Here is a 17,272-nt window from a genome sequence, read left to right on the forward strand (position 1 = left end):
GCAAGTACTACAAATAATGTAATAATCTTTTTAAACAAAAACAAACAAACAAATATGAAAATTTCCCTTTTTAGGAGGAAGGCATTTAAATAGAAAACTACAGATACAAATTATCTTTAATCCAGGATTAAAGCATAATGCCCATGGTCAAAATTAATAATTGGATAATTCCATTCCACCTCCTACAAAATATGGAATATACTTCATAAACGCGTGTGGAGCAGTACTCTGACAACACGCCAGAGAAACCGAATCCACCAGTATTAGGAACTTGTAAGGGAACAGATGACGGAATGTTTTTTTATTCCCCCCTTCAAATTATTCGAAAATTCTGCGACATACATGCGGTTGGTAAATTCCTGCTATAATTCACCGTTTGTGGAAAACCATGTGGGCCGATGGTGGTTGCTCTCTCTCTCTATACAGAACCTCACTACGGAAATCAACAATAGTTGCCATTCAAATCGCCGCGTCTTAAAACAACTTTGTCATCTCCGTTAATTTACCGCAATGCCACGAATAAGCGTGCACTCGAGCGCGCAACCCACGGGCCGCTTAACCGCAGCAGTCCTTCACTGCTGGCCGCAAGATGTGCTGCAAAATTTGCTCAGACATTTTCGAGCCGTGGGCCTAATTTCACAGCTGCATCCGCTGAGGCGACTCATGAAAAGATTTTAACACAGCGTGTGCAAGTTTGTAATAAATGTTATATGTAAACATTGTTTTTTAAGAATTATAAATGTAAAAAGTCCTGCTGACACAGAAAAAAGCAGCTTCCACATTTCATCCCCGTCCTTGGTGCATCCACTCTTACTAGATGTCCCATTTTCTGTGATCTACTTATTAATTCAGTCAGGAGCTGAGAAAGCCAGGCTATGCGGAGAAGTAACAGTAAATCACACATTTATATTTGTCACATTGAGACAACTTAAAATACAATTCATGGAAAATATTACATGGAAATATTCTTGAAGTACCTTTTTCATGAAATAGATGAATGATATGGAAAACAGGAATTCGTGTCATAAATACCGTTTTATCACATTCAGCATCTCAGTTTCAATTGAAGCACACAGTGTTGTTTCCTCTTTTATGAATTAAGTTTAATAACAAAGAGAAAGAATTAACTGAAAAACTGCAGCTTGCATTTCATTGCCTTATAAGCATTCTGGTTGTACAAAGAGGTAGACAAACAAACCTTTGTATTTTTTTTTTTTTCTTCAACTTTATTGTGAATGGCCAGTAGTTGTGTCCAGCTGTAATTCGGATTCTGGAACGTTGCTGAAAGTCTGCAGTTCGTTATGTTCATTAGACAAAGATAAGAAATGAAAAAAAAAAATCAGCTCGCTCTGAAGTCCTTCTGATCATAACATAGTGATGTATAAAAAGAAAAGACTTTTTACTCTAAAAATGAAACAAAAATACAAAACTTTGGTCTGCTTCCACTCACTGGCTGTTCAGCAAATTCATAATTAGCCCAAGAAGTCAGAAGCGATCAGCTGTTAAAAAACTGCAACAACAACGGAACCTACAAAAAACAGGTTAACTTTGCTATTGAAGAAAAATAAAATCATCAAAATAGGAACGTTAGCCTAGTCCTCACATTGTTTTACTGTCTTTTATGCGGTAGCTGAACCTCTGCTCCGAAGGCACCTCAGCTTTTTCCTCCCTCACTCACATTTTACAAATACAATGAAAACAACAGAACACACTGACCTTAAATACAGAGTTAATCAAAAGAAAAAAAAGAGATAGAACACAACTAGACAAGTCTTGAGCGTACTGAGCGACAGCAACGAGGGGGAGTCCTTCATCCAAGCGCCAACTAGCTCCTCCCCGTCTAATCCCTCCCTTAATTCAAATTCATAAGTTCGTTTTCTCTCAAAATATGAATCACATTCCTCGAAAAAAGAATCCCTACACTCTATCGTTGTACTCTGCGGTCCGCAGCTTGTACTCGTGTATGTAGGTGTGTAATGCATACGGTGTGTGTGTGTGTGCGTAGTGGAGTGGTAAGTCGGAGGCAGGTCGTCTCGAAAAACGGCGTCGCGCGAGGAGGAACTACGGGCGTGCCAGTTTAGGTTCGTGTGCCTTCAGTGTCCCGACGGCGTCCTTCACTGCGTGATAGATGATGTTCTTCACCTGCAGGTGAAAACAGGCAGGTTAACTTGAATGGATTTGGAGAATTTTCAGAGAGGATAAACGACTCTGGGCGGTGGTCACGCTGCACTTTGTCAGCTGGCTGCCTCGAAAACCTCAAGGTGAAAGAAGGAGCGGGAATGAAACCAACCTGTAGCTTGTCTTCGTGGTTTGTGTGGGTGGTTGACAGATGCCTGAACTCCTGGGTCAGTCTGAAACAGTGTCTCACGTGTTCGGGAGACACAAAGTCCTCGGCCACCTTGATGCAGCTGTAGAGGTTGTGCACCTGGTCGGGGGTCAGACGTTCATCAAAAAGAGCCACAAATACGGACGATGAATCAAACGGTGTCAAGAGAAACGAAACGCTGCTAAACGGACGACGCTGCCGACCTGGTGCGGCGCCCCGGCGGGGATAAACACAGCGTCTCCCAGGAACTGCACGATGGCCCAACCCTGGACGCCGTACTCTTCGTAGAGCCTGCGGCGCAGCACCTGGTCCAGGTACCAGCTCTGGTCGTGGATGGGGTCGTGGTCTAGAGGATTCTCCTGTCCTTGCTCCTCTCCAACCTGTCACAGAAACAATGGCAACATGTATGTATTGCAACTCGGATTTCAGATGCCAGAGAAGTCTTCAACCAGGGGTCGGCAACCTTGCCCCATCTGCCATCAAATAACATTCACCTGGAGCCGGAGGGCGTTACACTGCCTCTTTAAGAGGGTGACCGAGACCCGAAGCTGTGGGGGTTTTTGGAACCGCCTCTTTCTTGGCGTGAGTTCGGGGAGAAAGCCAATGCACATCTTATTTGACGGCAATAAAAACAAAGTATTCCGTTGGAAATGAAACGTCCGGTGATTGACGTTTGCACCAACGTTACAATATCTGACGAGCTGGCTCGCAAAATGCGGCAGGGTTACTGGTGCGCAATTTGCTCTTCCGACTCATCGGGTGCGGCATTTCTGGGCGTTTTTTTGCACCGGCATATCATTAGCGCAAAAAGCCTTTGTGGATACGACGCAAGTAAGTAAGTAAGTGACTCGACGCAGAAGTTCAACTTTGTCGTCTATGTTGACGTTAGCGAGCTGCTATTTCTGTAAATACACCGAACTCCAGGTCTTCTTGTTCTTCCGCCTTCAGGGAGTGAAACCACAGCGCCACATAAGGGCTGGCGTAAATACTTCCCAGCGTTTCCGTGGACATGCGACGGCTTCTGTAATCTTTTTTCTCTCAAATGCTTCTCTTAAAACACTCGGTTTAAAAAAAATGTCTTCTCCATGTAAACAGGGCCATAAAAATGGCTAACATGTATTTCCATGTTATGAGGTTGTTGTTGTTGTTTTTCAACAATAAAAGGAGCCACTGCAGAGGCGCAGAAGAGCCGCAGGTTGCTGACCGCCGTCTTAAAACCATGCTGCACTGTCTGCAGAGTGCACTGTAAAATGCCAGTCCTTGGTTCATTTCAGTCAACAGTCTCTTCTCCGAAGCCTGCTCCCATATTGTATCTTAGGACCTTTCACAGCGTTTTAGAAAGAACTCTTCTAGCGTCTCACCTTTCGGAGCAGCTCTCTGATCTTCTCGGCGTCCTTGGCGGCGTAGATGTGCCAGAGAGCTCCCGGCTTCTCCTTGGCGTCGTACACTCTCCTTTTTGTCATTTCATCCACATCGCCTTCTTCTATGGTGGTCATGACCTCTGCAGGGCCAAAGATGGAAAAAAAAAAGAAAAAAAAAAGGGGCACACACACATACAGAACGCCAACGGGTCATCATCAGCAGTGCATCCAAGACAAAAAGGTTCAGATCTAGAGAGATTAACTCTGAGTCTGTCAATCAACACAATCTTTGTTGGGAAGGTGAGTAGGTTTCAATGTAGTTCTCAACTGGAGCCAGTGGCTGTGTTCAGGTCCATTAGTGTAAAGCAGGCTTGTTGTGCTATATCATAAATGTATCCAGAATGAGAGAACAGCAGACCTGTGAGGTCATGGTAAATTCTCACAGACATGCAGAAATTTGCGAGCAGAAATACCCAATAAGACTAAAAGAAAAACGCATAGCATAGTGTAGTAGTGCAGACTAAAGAGCACAATGGCTCAAACTGTTACTGTCTTGAGAATCTGGAGAAACGACCAGTTGAAAACCACTGGGATAAAGAACCGATCGCGTTACAGACCACACAATGACAGAAACAATGTCACATACACACTCCTAGAAAGCTGCACAGAGGGACTGAAAATACACCTTGAAAATATCAGAGAACATCTTTTAAAGGTCATTGAAAAGAAAAATATCACTTGTATTACTCTTCTGTTTCTGCTCTTTCATCCATAAGCATACAGACAAATTTAGGAGTGGACAGTGTGCATTTATTGTTATGCCCACTTCAAACTGCCCGTAGTGACAAACACAAGGTCAACACGTCTGAGCTCATACTGCCGTCTGTCTGTCAGAGTCACTGGAGAGAGTGACGAGTCTTCGGTGTGCAATCAAGGAAGTGCTCTTGATCACAGCTCGCCAAAGCCTGGAGGAACTCGCAGACCTCACCCCATTATCCTATTAAGTGCCTGGTACTTTCTAGAGCTACATGTAGCTATATGCTGCATGGACACTGCTATTAACTGGCTCCCTGCACTTCCTCAGCAGCCACTCTGCTCCAGCAAGCGCTGAACCTCGTGATGGAAAACAATCACTTTGAGGAGGGCTATGGGGTTGCAATTAGAGGTTCCTTTATTCGCAATTGTGACCTCAAAATTCCTTTGTGCACTCATGCGACTTCACATTCTTGGACAACTGTTGGGGGATTAGCCAGTGATGCAATTTCTGTAATTCTCAATCCGTGGCCTGCGGCAAACCTTTGACCCTGTGCGTCTTCCTCATCTTATCTACTTGCATCCTGCACGCATGTGTCCGTGTTAAGAGAGCAGGATGAGGGGTCGGGGGGGTCCACCCGGTAACCATAAACGTGCTGCAGACCAGAGAGAGGCAGACCTCGGCCAAACAGACACATAATGGATACAACTCCACCATCACCACCCTGTCGGTAATATCAAGGGAATGACGCAAAAAAAACTAACGGATCCTTGCAAGCAAGAGGACATCGCGCTGGGTATTCCTGAATCCATGACAGTTTGTTTGTATAAGAAATTTGCTGATGCTATCGCCAGGGTGAAGGAGTGAAAGGGGCAAAGGATTCTAAGCCAGGGAGGAAGAGGAGAGTCACATGCATTTACGTGACTGCGTGGCCAAGCCCAACCACTAGGGCTGTGAATTTAAATTGAAATCAAATTTATTAGTGAAGACTATGTTAAAAAAAAAAGAAAAGGAAAATCTTAAAATCAATTTTCCTCTCGCATGCTTCCAGGCTGTGAAGTTTTGCACTTTATTCATTCATCGTTGTTCAAGATGATAGAAACATCCTTTTATTTTTAACGTCATGTTTGGTGAAAGTCAGTTCAGGTTGTCGCGTTATCCACAGGGGCATTCATTTGTGTTTGGTCCTTAAGTTTTCACTTTATTCCCAAACAAGGGAACTTCATCATTGTTTGTGAAGAACCTGTTCATTTTCAAGTGAAGTTTGGTGAAAGTGAGGTTCTCGCTTCATCTTTGTTTGGTCAAGAAGACTGTAAATGTTGTCACTTTACTGAACCCAAGGAGGATTTACAATATCTTTTATTTGCACTTCATTCCCAATAGGGACATATGTTTGCTATTTTTCTTTAAAAATAAAGATAAAATATTTGAAATAATTTATTCCATTGTCTTTTGTAGTTTTACCCAAAAAATTGAAATGGAAAATCAGGGCATGTGATGTCACTTCCTGCTCTAGATGTCATTAACAACCTCACTCCACCTTCTTCCAATAGGCAGAATATCACAGACGGCTTCCTTTAAGCGAGCAAAAGGAGGAAGGTCCACAGAGATGTGAAGAAGCATGCTACCACTAACGCTAACAACACGTGGCTCAGTGCTGCGGCCACTGGCGGTAGCACACAGGGAATGGCGATGGCCGGGGGGGAGGGGAGTGAAGAAGGGGAGTTAGTCAAGAGGAAGGGCATGCTACTGAGGTGATACAATTGAAAAATCTACAGACCTTGTCGTCCAGACATATCTCCTTCTGTGAATGAGAGATTTTGCCACATTGTAAACATGCAAGACCCACTGGAGGGCATTTTCATGGTGCAATCCAAGTAGCCAATCAGCCTCACGATGCTCGATGTTCAGAGAACATCAAAGAAGTTGTTCTCACAGATTAGGGGGGGTTGGATGAGTGCTACGTTTTTAAATCTGCAGAGTTTTTTTTTTTTTTAAAAAGTCCTAATCTGGCCATGTGGCCAAGATCAATCTTGTTCCACTTTTAAGAACCAATTACTGTTACTTAAAGTCCCATGTTATTCTAAATTTCCGTTACATTTCCATGATGTCAACAAACTCCTCCGTTTTGACAAAGGACGGTCCTTGACTTTTTTTGCTCGGCTCCCTTAACAGCAAAAGAAATCGGGCCCTTGTGGCACCATTAGGGGCACTGGTGGTACAGCACTGACAGCTCCCCTGTTTGGTAACCAGACACCCAACCAAGTGTCGATTCTGCCCCCTGAGAGTCTGTCGTTTGGTCCCCGTCCAGATTATGAGTAGGGCAAACATAGTTTTATTAGAGAGCTAAAACAGCAGTTTAATGGGAGGAAAGACCAGAAAAGGCTTTTTTGGAAATCACTAGAGGGCATTTCATACGTTTGTTTGTTTGATGTAATAATACATGAATAGAAAATACAATGTAATGAATGAAACACACGAAGGGGAACGTGGTTAAAATTTGAACAGGACTGCGTTTCAAGTCCACTGACCTTGCTCCTGGTCTCCCTCTCCTTGTGGGATGCCAACGTAGACCATGACGTTGACGGCGTCGGAGACGTCCAAGTGGAGGTTAGTGGTTCCCACCTTCCTGTCTTCAGATGAAGTAAGTCCTGAGAGACGGAAACACCAGTTAGGCAGGTGTGACAGACCGAATGAGGAGAGGAAAAGAAACTTTGCGACGCTTCTCACCGTAGGCGTTGTACATCTTGGGGCCGAGGTCAGGACGCACGAAAAAGTTGGGCAGGCGGGCAGCGAGATTTAGACGACCGTCTCTTTTAGTGTACTCGGGCAGGGGGAGGTTGTCCATCAGATCATCGAACCTGGGGAAGAGGAATGACGCAGGAGAGATCAGCCAACGGTTTTGAACGAAACACTTCAGGAAATTAATACCAAAGGTCAACTGTAGTATCTTCGGTAAGATTCTAATCTTCACGAATAAGTGATATTTCTTTGGTTTGTTATGTTATTTGGCTGTTATATGTTATCTTTCTTCAACATTTTTTAGTATAGGCATGGATGTCATCAACCAAGCAATCTGATCTGGTTAAAGTAGAGAACCTAGTTCACTAGTTTATGTACTTCTAGTCCCACGAAATACACTATTTTACACCAGGTATTGCAGACACGTAAATACAATAAGAAACTGCTGGTAAACAGTGGATGCAACGTATTTCTGGCTTCCTCACCGTGTGGGCATCATGTCTCTGAAGTCTTCACCCGGCGGCCAGTCCTTCAGCTTTAACACCATCGGATTCCCGTCCGCATCCTGAAGCCGCTCTGCAGTCAAGGAGCAGCACAACATCATCAGCCATTTTTTAAAAATGTATGACGAGTGAAAATGGCAAACGACTCGGTTATTTCTGCTACTGAAAAGAGAGTTGGGGCTACTCACTGGAAATGACCTGGAAGCCGTCCCAGAAGTCTCGCACCTTCACATCTGAGATGATTGCACAGTTTCTGCAGTTGACCAGATCTACATCCTGGTCACCAAACTCTTTACTGAAGGCATCGGGCTGCCACAAGTGACCCTTGAGGTGTTTGTCTATTCTGGACACCAACACAGGCTGAACACAGAGCAAAAGAGAAGACGGAGACGTCAGTGGCGAGACTGCGGCTCAAATCACAACCATCAGTGAGTAATGTCGCGCGGATCTTACCTGTCCCTGTTTCCAGCATTCTCTGAAGATCTTCCAGTTGTTGCTGTTGCCCGGATCCTGCAGGCAGAGGAGTCGTCCGTCGCACAGCCAGGAGTGTGACGTGTGCGGCTCCAGAACACTAAGGCCCATGACTCCGTCCTTGCGGCCGCCTAACATTCCGAGCTCGCTGCCCTCGGAGGCCCCGGTCCGACGGCCTTCCGCCTTCTTGGTCTCCACCACCGAGGCGATGATGTGATCCAGGAAGTTCGGCAGGCTGCTCTTCATTTTGTCACCCTGACCAGCGGAAAGGTAAAGGTGGTCAGACCGTGAAGATTTGTTGGCGTTATCGAATGTAAAAATGGACACAATATTTTCTCACATTAAAGCTTACTCCTGGAAAGTAAAAGTTAAGTAAATGATCATCAACTTTGTATCACAGAGTGAATAATTAACCACAAAAAGTATCTTTGGAAAGCCAACCAAACATTTGCAAAATAAATACAAAATTTCTTTCAGGTCTTCATAGAAATCATAATAAAAGCTGCTTACGCTTGCAGAGGTGAAGACAGAGGGGAACGGAACTCCACTCTCTCCAGGGCCCTGAGGAAGCCTGCCGGGCCCAGAGTTTAGGAGGTCCCGCAGACTGGACCCCTCAGGTTTGGATTGGCCCATGCTGGAGCCCAGTAGCAGGCTGTTGAAGAGCTTGGGGCTGGAGGCCGAGGGCTTGGACAGGGCACTGAGTGAGTCCAGGCCGAAGGGAGGCCGAGTGTCCCGACTCATCATTGAGCGAAGCGACCCGGACTCTGTGGAAAGACGGCGACAAGCTGTGAGATGGCTTCAGATTTTCTGCCGATTCGGACTGGTTGATGCTTTCTAGGGCTTCTTGTTACCCTTGTTGTCGTCCTTGGCTTTCTGTGTGGCCAGGTCGGCCAGCCAGTGCAGTGCAGAGCTGTTGCCCTCTCCCGCTGACCGCGGCTCCTTGGCAGAGGACTGACCGAGGTTGCTGGGGGAAGCCGTGCCGCTGGTGCTGCCTACAGTTTCTCCCCCGCCGCTGTCTGACGGCGCGGCCGCTTGTGTGGTTTCAGTTTTGATCGGCGTGGTGTCTCCCTCCGACTTTGGAGCCGAGCTGATGCCAGATGCGGCGGCGGTGGCCAGGACACCTCCGCCAGCGGCGGCGGGCTGTGGGCACAGGCAAGACCGCAACGTTACAACTTGTAGCCTACAAGTTGTAACACTTTTCAAATAGTATAAAAGGTTGAATTAGGAAGGGAAAAAAAAGATGGGTCAGGCACAAGGGATGACCTGTGAAATCCCATTGGGGGCAATATGGCGCACAAGCGGCTTTGTGTGTCGACTGGCACAGGGACAGTTGGCTTTGATTCCCCACTTTCCTCTCGCTGAGTGCACCATGTCTCCTATGTTGTACAGAGCTACACAAGAAAAAGGCAAAAAAACAAAAACAAAAAAGACATACATTTTTAAATACGAAGATCCTCTGAAGAGTCCATTGAAAAACTTTTTTTCCAAGTGTTTACCTGTGCCAGGTATAATCTGTGTAGGCATGAGGTTCTGTGGCTCGTGAGGTTGGCCCTTGGCACACTTCAACCAAGAGAAAACATCGTCCTCTGGACCTTCCACTATATCTGAGAGGGGGCAAACAAAAATGAAAAAAATGTATTATTTGACTGCAAGAAAAACTAGGCTCCAAAATAAAAGTGGTGGCACAGGTGTTCAGAATGACCTCACCTTCCCTCAGCCTGTTCTTGCGCAGCCGGTAGCAGTCTAGGCAAACGCCGAAGCCGCACTTGCGACACACCCAGTGGATGTTGAACAAGGTGGTCTCGCACACGTCGCACATTTCCCGCACGCCTCGCACAGCACGTTTCCACGCCACTTTTTCTGCAAAACAAATCCAAAACAGAAAAACAAAAATCACGTCTACCGCCGCCTCCGAGACAAATGCAAACAACGCGACTGAAGATGAGACTTTGCACTCACGGTGAGGCTCCACCATCATCATGGCTTCTTTCTCAGACATGACCAGCTGACAGAACTGGTCTCCCACATTTGCCAGGATGTACTTGGACGTGTCGAGGTCGAGGCCCTCTTGGACCGCCGGGGCAGGCAGCCACAGACCCATGGCCATGGCGTCGCTCTGCTGAGGACTTAAGAACCCTTCCACGCGCAGAACTCCCTTGCGAGTAAAAGCCAATCTGCTCAGAGGGAGAAAAGAAATTAAATAAAGTGTCGGCAACGAGTGCTTCTCCTGCTACGCGACGTGAGAAAGACGCCTGCGCTCACCTTCTGAAGTGGAAGAAGCGACAGGCCACGTTGGGGTCGTCCTCGTCGTCGCTGTCGTCTTCCGTGGTTCGATATTTACGGTAGCGCTCCAGGCGGCACTCCCGGCACTTGTGCAGGTGAGGGGCCACGTTGATGCAGGAGCCGTCCTGCAGGAAGGATTCGCCCGACTGCTTCAGGCGACGCACCTTGCTCTGGTCTTTCAGGACCGACTGGCCAACTGGTGGAGGCAACACGGTGTTAAAACGACGAGACGAATCGCCACAAACAATTCAGAAGCATCTTAAAGACAACGAGTTACCTTTGAAAGGTTTGTTGCGGGGCCGGCCCTTGGCGGCCCCCGGGACTTTGGATTTCTGCGCCATGATCCCGTCCTTGGAGTTCTGCGGCCCTCCCGGCCCCTGGCTCTTCTCCGGGCCCTCCTCGTTCTCGCTCAAGTCCGACAGGTCGCTGTTGCTGCTGGAGTCGGAGTCCCGTTTGGAAGACTGCCCCCTCTCCTCCAGGCTGAACTTCTGGGACTGGCTCTGGTCAAAGGAGGCGGGAACCTCCTCCATTCCGTCGGCGCCGGCGTCTCCGAACATAGGGGAGCCGGAGGTGGACGACGGCATCTCGCCGGCCTCGCACTCCTCCTTGGGCACGGCACCTTCGCCCTGCGACGAGGTCGGCGCAGGAGAGGAGGAAGAGCTCGGCGAGGTGGACGCCGAGAGCGCAGGGACAGGGGTCGGCAGAATCCCTTTGGGCGGCTCTGCCATCGTGAAGAGGTTCGGCTTCCGGTCAGGGGCAGACGTGTGGGCCTGGGGCTCAGACCCGGAGAGGCCAGCGAAGGAGGTGTGGGTGGTTTTCTCCCCGTATGCCAAAAACGGATTGGCAGGCTCTTTAGAGGCCTGCAGGAAAAGGTTCTGGTGGCTGTTTGAGGTGTTAAAACCTGACTGCAGACCCAGGCCCCCTACACAGGTCCCATTGTTTCCTGCCTTCATGGGGGTATTTTGAGATACAGGGGCTGCAGCCAGGCCACCAATAGCAGTGGTGCCACGGCCAGCTGCAGAGCCGCCCATGCCCTGGAAGGCCGGTGGAGATTTATTAAGCACCCCATTTCCTGTCGGATGGGTCTCAGGCACTTTGGGCTGCTCGGGTTTTTTCAGCCCCTCCAAAGGAGTTAAAGGTTTAAAAAGGCTAGGGATCTCTTTACCGAGGCTCTCAGACACTGCGGTAAAGTAATTGGTGTCCTTGGACTGGGTCGGACCGGCAGTCAGGCTCGGGCTGGAGCCAGAATTCTGGTTCATGCACTGAAAAAACAAGTTCTGGTCCTGCCGGGGTTGATTCTCGGCTTTTGTCCCGCCGAAGCCGAAGCCAAACTGCCTCGGAGCGTCCGTGGAGGTCGTCACCGCGCTGCCGTTGGTTGTGCTGACGTCTCCAAAGACCGGCGGAGCGGGCGTGGCCTGGGGCAAACCAAAACCAGGGGCCGCTTTGGATCCCTGAAAAAGAAAAAAACAAATGTTAGCAATTTTACACTTCTTGCAAAAAAAAACCCAAAGTGTAACAACTGAGAGGGCAATGTCAGATCCGTGCGTGGGTCAGAGTTTTACCTCAGTCTGTCTTCCCCAGGTGGGGGCTTTAGGACTAAAACCCGCAGAGAGTGCCACGCTAGGACCGCTGTCATGGGACCAAGATATTGTGACAGGACCAGGGGAAACAAGAGCTGCTGTTTTGGAATAAGTGGACTGGGAGGCCTCTTCTCGGTCGGGCTGGGGCGACGGGGAGGCCTTGGGGGCCGGAGCCCCGGGCACGAGGCTCGGCATCTGGCCCAGCGAGGGAAAGGACGTGGTGGAGAAGAGAGAGGGTGCTGGTTTGAGAGGGGGTGGGGTCGGGGTGTGAGCCACGGAGGTGGTCGAATCCGGCGCCCCTTGCGCCGAGAGCACCCGGCCGTTCTCCTTGACGTGGCCGGTGTAGCGAGGCGGAGTGCCGGACTGGTCCGTCTGGAGTGAGGCGGTGCTGAGGGACGACACCCGGCCCGGCGGAATCACTCCGTCGGACGTGCTTCCGTTCCGCGTGGTCGTGCTGCTCACGCGTTCACCTGAGTCTCCGCCCCAGATGCCCATGACTTCGGCTGGTGATTTGTTGGAGTCGCCGCAGTTTTTCCCGTCCACCTCGGAACTTCCGGCTCCCTTAAAGCGCTTTAGGTTGAGGTCATCTTCGCTCTCAGACGCAGTCCTTCGCCTGCGACCGCTGTCCCCCTTCATTATTTCACCATCTTTCCTTTGCCGCCCGTTCTTGCCCAGCTGGAACAGACGGAGCAACAACGTAAAGCTACTGAGGTGACATGAGTAACGTTATTTTTCAGTATTTCAAGCAGTTTATCCAAATAAAGTATGTATAGTGAAGCAGCGCTACCTCCTCCTCCGCCAGCATGACATGAATGACGCGAGGATCTACCAACTGGTTTTCATCTCCCTGTAATACAAAAGGTGTTTTTACATTGACACTGAGACAAAGGGTAGGAAAGCAAATGTACTATGAAATATCTATCTATAATAATATATCTATAATAATAATAATACATTATATTATTTACCTTATCCATGGCAATTTCCATGATGTGTGACCTGGGGTCGTGCTGTGAGACCAGTCCTAAAGCCCAGCAGTCCTCGAACTCTGGCTGGTACACACGAACCCGGCGCCCCTGAATAGTGTATGATCCTGTGCAAAAGAAATGAAGGAAGCTCGACTTACATTACGCTAATATGTTGATCTAGTTAATAATAGACTCTGGATGCAGATTGAATACCATAAATACGCAGATGGGAGATTTAAAAACGTCAGGAGAAGCAAATCAAGGTCAGTAAGAGCCTCCATGCATATTTCAAATGTGATTTAAAGCCCGTATCAATACATTTTAAAGCTACAACATGTTATAATAAAGCAGAGGGGGAAATTGCTGAAGCCAAAACATGACCTGTCCCAGCTCATTATTTCTTTCAATATCCCAAACTTTCACACGGCAAACAAATACAACAACCCAAAGTGACGTCACATCCGTTACCAACATCAACGACACAAGCTGATGGGTGAACTCTCTGCACCAACCACTGATTGACCACCAAGACACAAATTAAACAGTTCCTGAAGCATTTGACGGTGCCCAATTCACCATGTCTGCAAATATGTCCAGAAATGACAATAAAATATCTCAGCTCTTTCATGAGCTGGTGAATCTCCCTGTCATTATAAATCAAGATTTTTAATTTTAGCGTCATTCATTTGTTCCACATACACAGAGTTTAAAAAAAAAAACACTAAGGCATCACTTACCCTTCCTAAAGATCTCCTGTAGCTCAAAGTCAGTGTGCCAGCTGGTGATGGCAGCATGCAGGGAGGGCTGTTCCAACAGCAGAGAGTGCCTTATGTCTTTATCAAGCTGCATAAGGACAGAAACACGTAGTAAATGTAATCAATGTACAACAGCATTTCTTAGAAACATTGCTTCAATTTACATAGAGAGCAGTTATGCAAATAACCGTTGTTGTTATTACTGTTTACCAGTTAGCTGTCAAATAAATGGAAAGATAAACAGAGCAAAATCCAATTACTGATTTTTAAAAGTGTAAATTGTACACATTATGGAAACTAAAATAGCATTACAGTTTAATATAAATAACCCATGATAACTACTCCATTAGAAGGCTCATAATTTTACAACACTGTTATGAACTGTTTTAGCAAGTTTAGCAGGATGAATTAACGCTATTAACACTAATGGACTTACTTCAAACCTCCGAATTGTCTTATTATCCGACAGGAAGTCCAAGTTCTTGTTTCCAAAATACTCCACAGGAACCACTGATCCTAAACCCACTCTGTCCACCAGGGGTTGGAACACCTGAGGAGACGCAATAGAGAAAAAAAATGGTGAAATGATGCGATTGTGCTGAAACTTTTCAGTCACCATAGTTTGGTTGAAGGACCACAGGCGATCATTGAGAATGTATGGGAGACCCGTCTCTTTGGTTACAGAGCAGACTTGGTTATGTTTAGCAAGAGGCTATTAAAAAAAAAACACAACCACAAAAGTCATGAGGTTCTAGTGAATATGTCAAGTTCCGGTACGTGAACTAACTAATTAACTGAGTTTAATCAATGAATGTGTTATAACCTCCTCAAGTCACTGAAGAAAAACCCAAGAAGTCATAAATTGCATGAACGTCAGAGACGACAGCCTCAGGCCTGCTTTGAATACATGACAGTCATGATTCTCCCACTTTTCAACCGAGCACTCACCAGAGCAGGCCAGGATGAGGCTGAGGAACCAGTAGTGGCAGTACTATCGCTCCGACTGGCCCACACAATGGAATCCTCCACTAACACGGCTTTGACACCTTCGCCATAGACCTCCACCCAAGAGTACTTTTGCGATGCGTTTTCCAACTCCACAAACACCTGCAATTAGAAAAGAGAAAACCAAAACATGAGCCAAAGGAAGGGCGACAAACCTGTATTAACGAATGAGACTGGAAACCTGAAGATCAAGTGCATGAAAAAACAAACAGTTCACATACATTATAGGGGTTACTTTAGATATTAAAAATGAGCTTCGAGAAAATGTTTGAAATTCACATCAGTGGACGTCTCCAACTTGCTGCTTTCCATAAGCATGGGTGCGAAATTAGAATCAATAACACAGAGTCTACTGCGCAGTGTAGGGGGATGAAAACAAGAGGAACTGATTACCACAGTAGTCGATTAATGCTATATAATAGTCACCAGAACACAGAAAAGAAACCCCAGACTGACAACACCAAGGATAAAGGTACAAGTACAGCCACACCCCTTGATTTGTCAAGAGAAGACATTGATTTTAAGTGTTACCATCATAGGTTCCTTCGCCATACATACTAGTGAGTATTAATGTACTCGTCCATTGTGACGGATACTTTTACAATGTTCTTCAACTTTTGATAACTACCTTTGTACGTTTGCTTGCAAAGAAAGATACCAAAAATACACGAAACCTGAGGAAACCAATGTAGAAATGTAGCACTTGCTTGACAGGTGCCGCTGTAAAAGTTTAGTTTCGCATTCGCCACAAAAAATAACTTGTTACATTATAATCTAGGGAACTTTTCTGTTGCTTTAATGTAGGTCACTCACCGCCACCCCAATATCTCCGGATGTTACTTGTGTAAATATCGGCGATTTGGTAGCCTTGAGCAAAGTGGATTACACAAAGCCCCCCAAAAAACCAACAAACCTGCGTTTAAGAATGTAGTCGACGAGTGCTCAATAGTTGTTTATATTAGTCTTGATCACTGAACGGTTAAATCGAAAGAATTCCTCGGTTCACCCCTCTGTGAACTTGCGAGGCCTCAAGTTATCTTGCCTCCCTTTGGTCAGCGAAGAGAACTGACAGTTTTCTTTTCGCCTTTGAATTGCCGACCAACAGCTTCAATCGAAAAAGCCTAACATGTCAAGTTGATCGAAAGCGTCCACTTTGCAACGAATGATTTCTGGTTTGTCGGTTCTTACTGCTGGGGGGGAACTGCAAATTGTTTTTATAAACGCTTTTGAAGCGAACAAAGCAAAGGCCGGAAAATCCCCGGCCTCGAGTTTGGCTCTGCCAACACGGGCTGCGGTTAAAGAGCTCGCTAATAAACGGGTAAATGAGCTCAGTTCAACTGCCATTAGCTGCAACCTTCAAGGCGGTTAAAACACGCCGAGGCTTAATAGGGAGCAAAATGAACGCAATGCTAGAAAAAACAAGTCAAAAGTGGCTAAACGGCAGCGCTGTACTTGAATGTAAACACTGACCGTGAGCCCTCCGGCACTGGATGTTGATGTAGCATCTCCGCCGCTAACCTCCGGGGCTGACAGGCCGATGACGCTAACCGCCTGCACCGTCCCCCGGAGCCAGTCCCTCGCCCAGACAGCTTTCTCCGGTTCGGAGTCATTCGCGGACCTGCCGTCGTCGATAAGCAAAAGCATACGCTTCCCTACCAATTCGAGAGGGTCCCCCATGGTTGGCTCGCAAGCTAGCTCCGTTCACCGAGCCACCATGAAGAGTATTAACTTCTCCGTTTGGGATGGGAACTCGAGAAGACTAGCGGGGGAAAATAGCTGCCGAGGCTTTAAATTCCAGGGTCAGTGCGCAGGAGAGCCGGTTTCAACAGTTGCGCCCGGACGTGGGCCAGGAACTCACTTAGTCCAAGTGTTATTGTCCTCGGTGCTAGAGCGACTGTGCAGCTCTGTCCGCCATTGGGTCCTGCAACAATCGAACGCACTCCTCGTACACGAACGGCACTGCGGAGACAGCGAGCGAGTCTGGGGAAACAGCGACACCAGGCGGTGGCTTTACGTAGTACACCATGTTCGTTCGATTCTTTTTTTTCTTTTTTTTTTTTACCCCCGCAGTGACAAAGCGAGCCTTGTTTACCTCAACCCCAAATAAAGACATCGTTAATACATGTTGATGTATTTTCTATTTTTGATTAATATCGACTTCAAATTTTATTACACTTTATTCGTTTGTCCACAGTCCTTCCTCGTCTTCACGAGTATCGTTTTTGTCAACGTGACCACAAGAGGGCGATGTGTTGCCACAAACTTTTCATTGCAGTGCAGCCTGAGGCAGAATTGATCCATCTATATAAAAAGCGTTTATATTGCCAATTATGTTTTTTCTTTTGAATTTCACAAAGAGGGCATCCAGAATTCAAAGCAATCAAAAAAGAAAAAAGTGTGATGTTTGTGAGTGTAGTTAGACAGAATATAATCAATATAATGTACAGTCATAGCCACAAAATTCATTGCTTTGCAGTTGAAAATCGAATAAAAGCTACTTTTTTAACGACGTGGCCAAAAAGTA

General features: G+C 46.8%; 1 protein-coding gene across 2 annotated transcripts; it reads right to left on the reverse strand.

Moving 5' to 3' along the window:
• Positions 1–886: 886 nt before the first annotated feature.
• On the reverse strand, positions 887–16,699 carry kdm3b (lysine (K)-specific demethylase 3B). 2 transcript variants are annotated; one of them, XM_076032927.1, is made up of 25 exons: positions 16,219–16,699; positions 14,692–14,850; positions 14,180–14,293; positions 13,726–13,831; positions 12,989–13,113; positions 12,808–12,867; positions 12,003–12,695; positions 10,718–11,891; positions 10,420–10,636; positions 10,117–10,331; positions 9,865–10,017; positions 9,654–9,761; positions 9,421–9,548; positions 9,009–9,297; positions 8,668–8,921; positions 8,140–8,412; positions 7,875–8,046; positions 7,669–7,759; positions 7,172–7,302; positions 6,973–7,092; positions 6,222–6,245; positions 3,688–3,827; positions 2,530–2,706; positions 2,291–2,425; positions 887–2,142 (listed from the first exon to the last, which is right to left on the reverse strand). In XM_076032927.1, exons 1-25 carry the CDS (start codon positions 16,423–16,425, stop codon positions 2,062–2,064), a joined length of 5,346 nt encoding a protein of 1,781 aa, XP_075889042.1. In that variant the 5' UTR covers positions 16,426–16,699; the 3' UTR covers positions 887–2,061. The 2 variants fall into 2 exon arrangements, with proteins under 2 accessions (XP_075889042.1, XP_075889043.1); XM_076032928.1 differs by lacking the exon at positions 6,222–6,245.
• Between the last annotated feature and the right edge of the window lie 573 nt (positions 16,700–17,272).

This window comes from Nelusetta ayraudi, unplaced genomic scaffold (genome assembly GCF_046127955.1).
Source record: "Nelusetta ayraudi isolate G7.1 ecotype Tasmania unplaced genomic scaffold, CSIRO-AGI_Nayr_v1 ptg000039l, whole genome shotgun sequence".
Lineage (NCBI taxonomy): Eukaryota > Metazoa > Chordata > Actinopteri > Tetraodontiformes > Monacanthidae > Nelusetta > Nelusetta ayraudi.

Coding starts and splice junctions, on each gene's coding strand:
- kdm3b (XM_076032927.1), bottom strand. CDS start 16,425: ATGGGGGACCCTCTCGAATTGGTAGGGAAGCGTATGCTTTTGCTTATC. Junction 14,851..16,218: donor CCAGTGCCGGAGGGCTCACG/GTCAGTGTTTAC, acceptor TTCTAATTGCAG/GTGTTTGTGGAGTTGGAAAA. Junction 6,246..6,972: donor AGAGGGAGACCAGGAGCAAG/GTCAGTGGACTT, acceptor TCTCATTCACAG/AAGGAGATATGTCTGGACGA.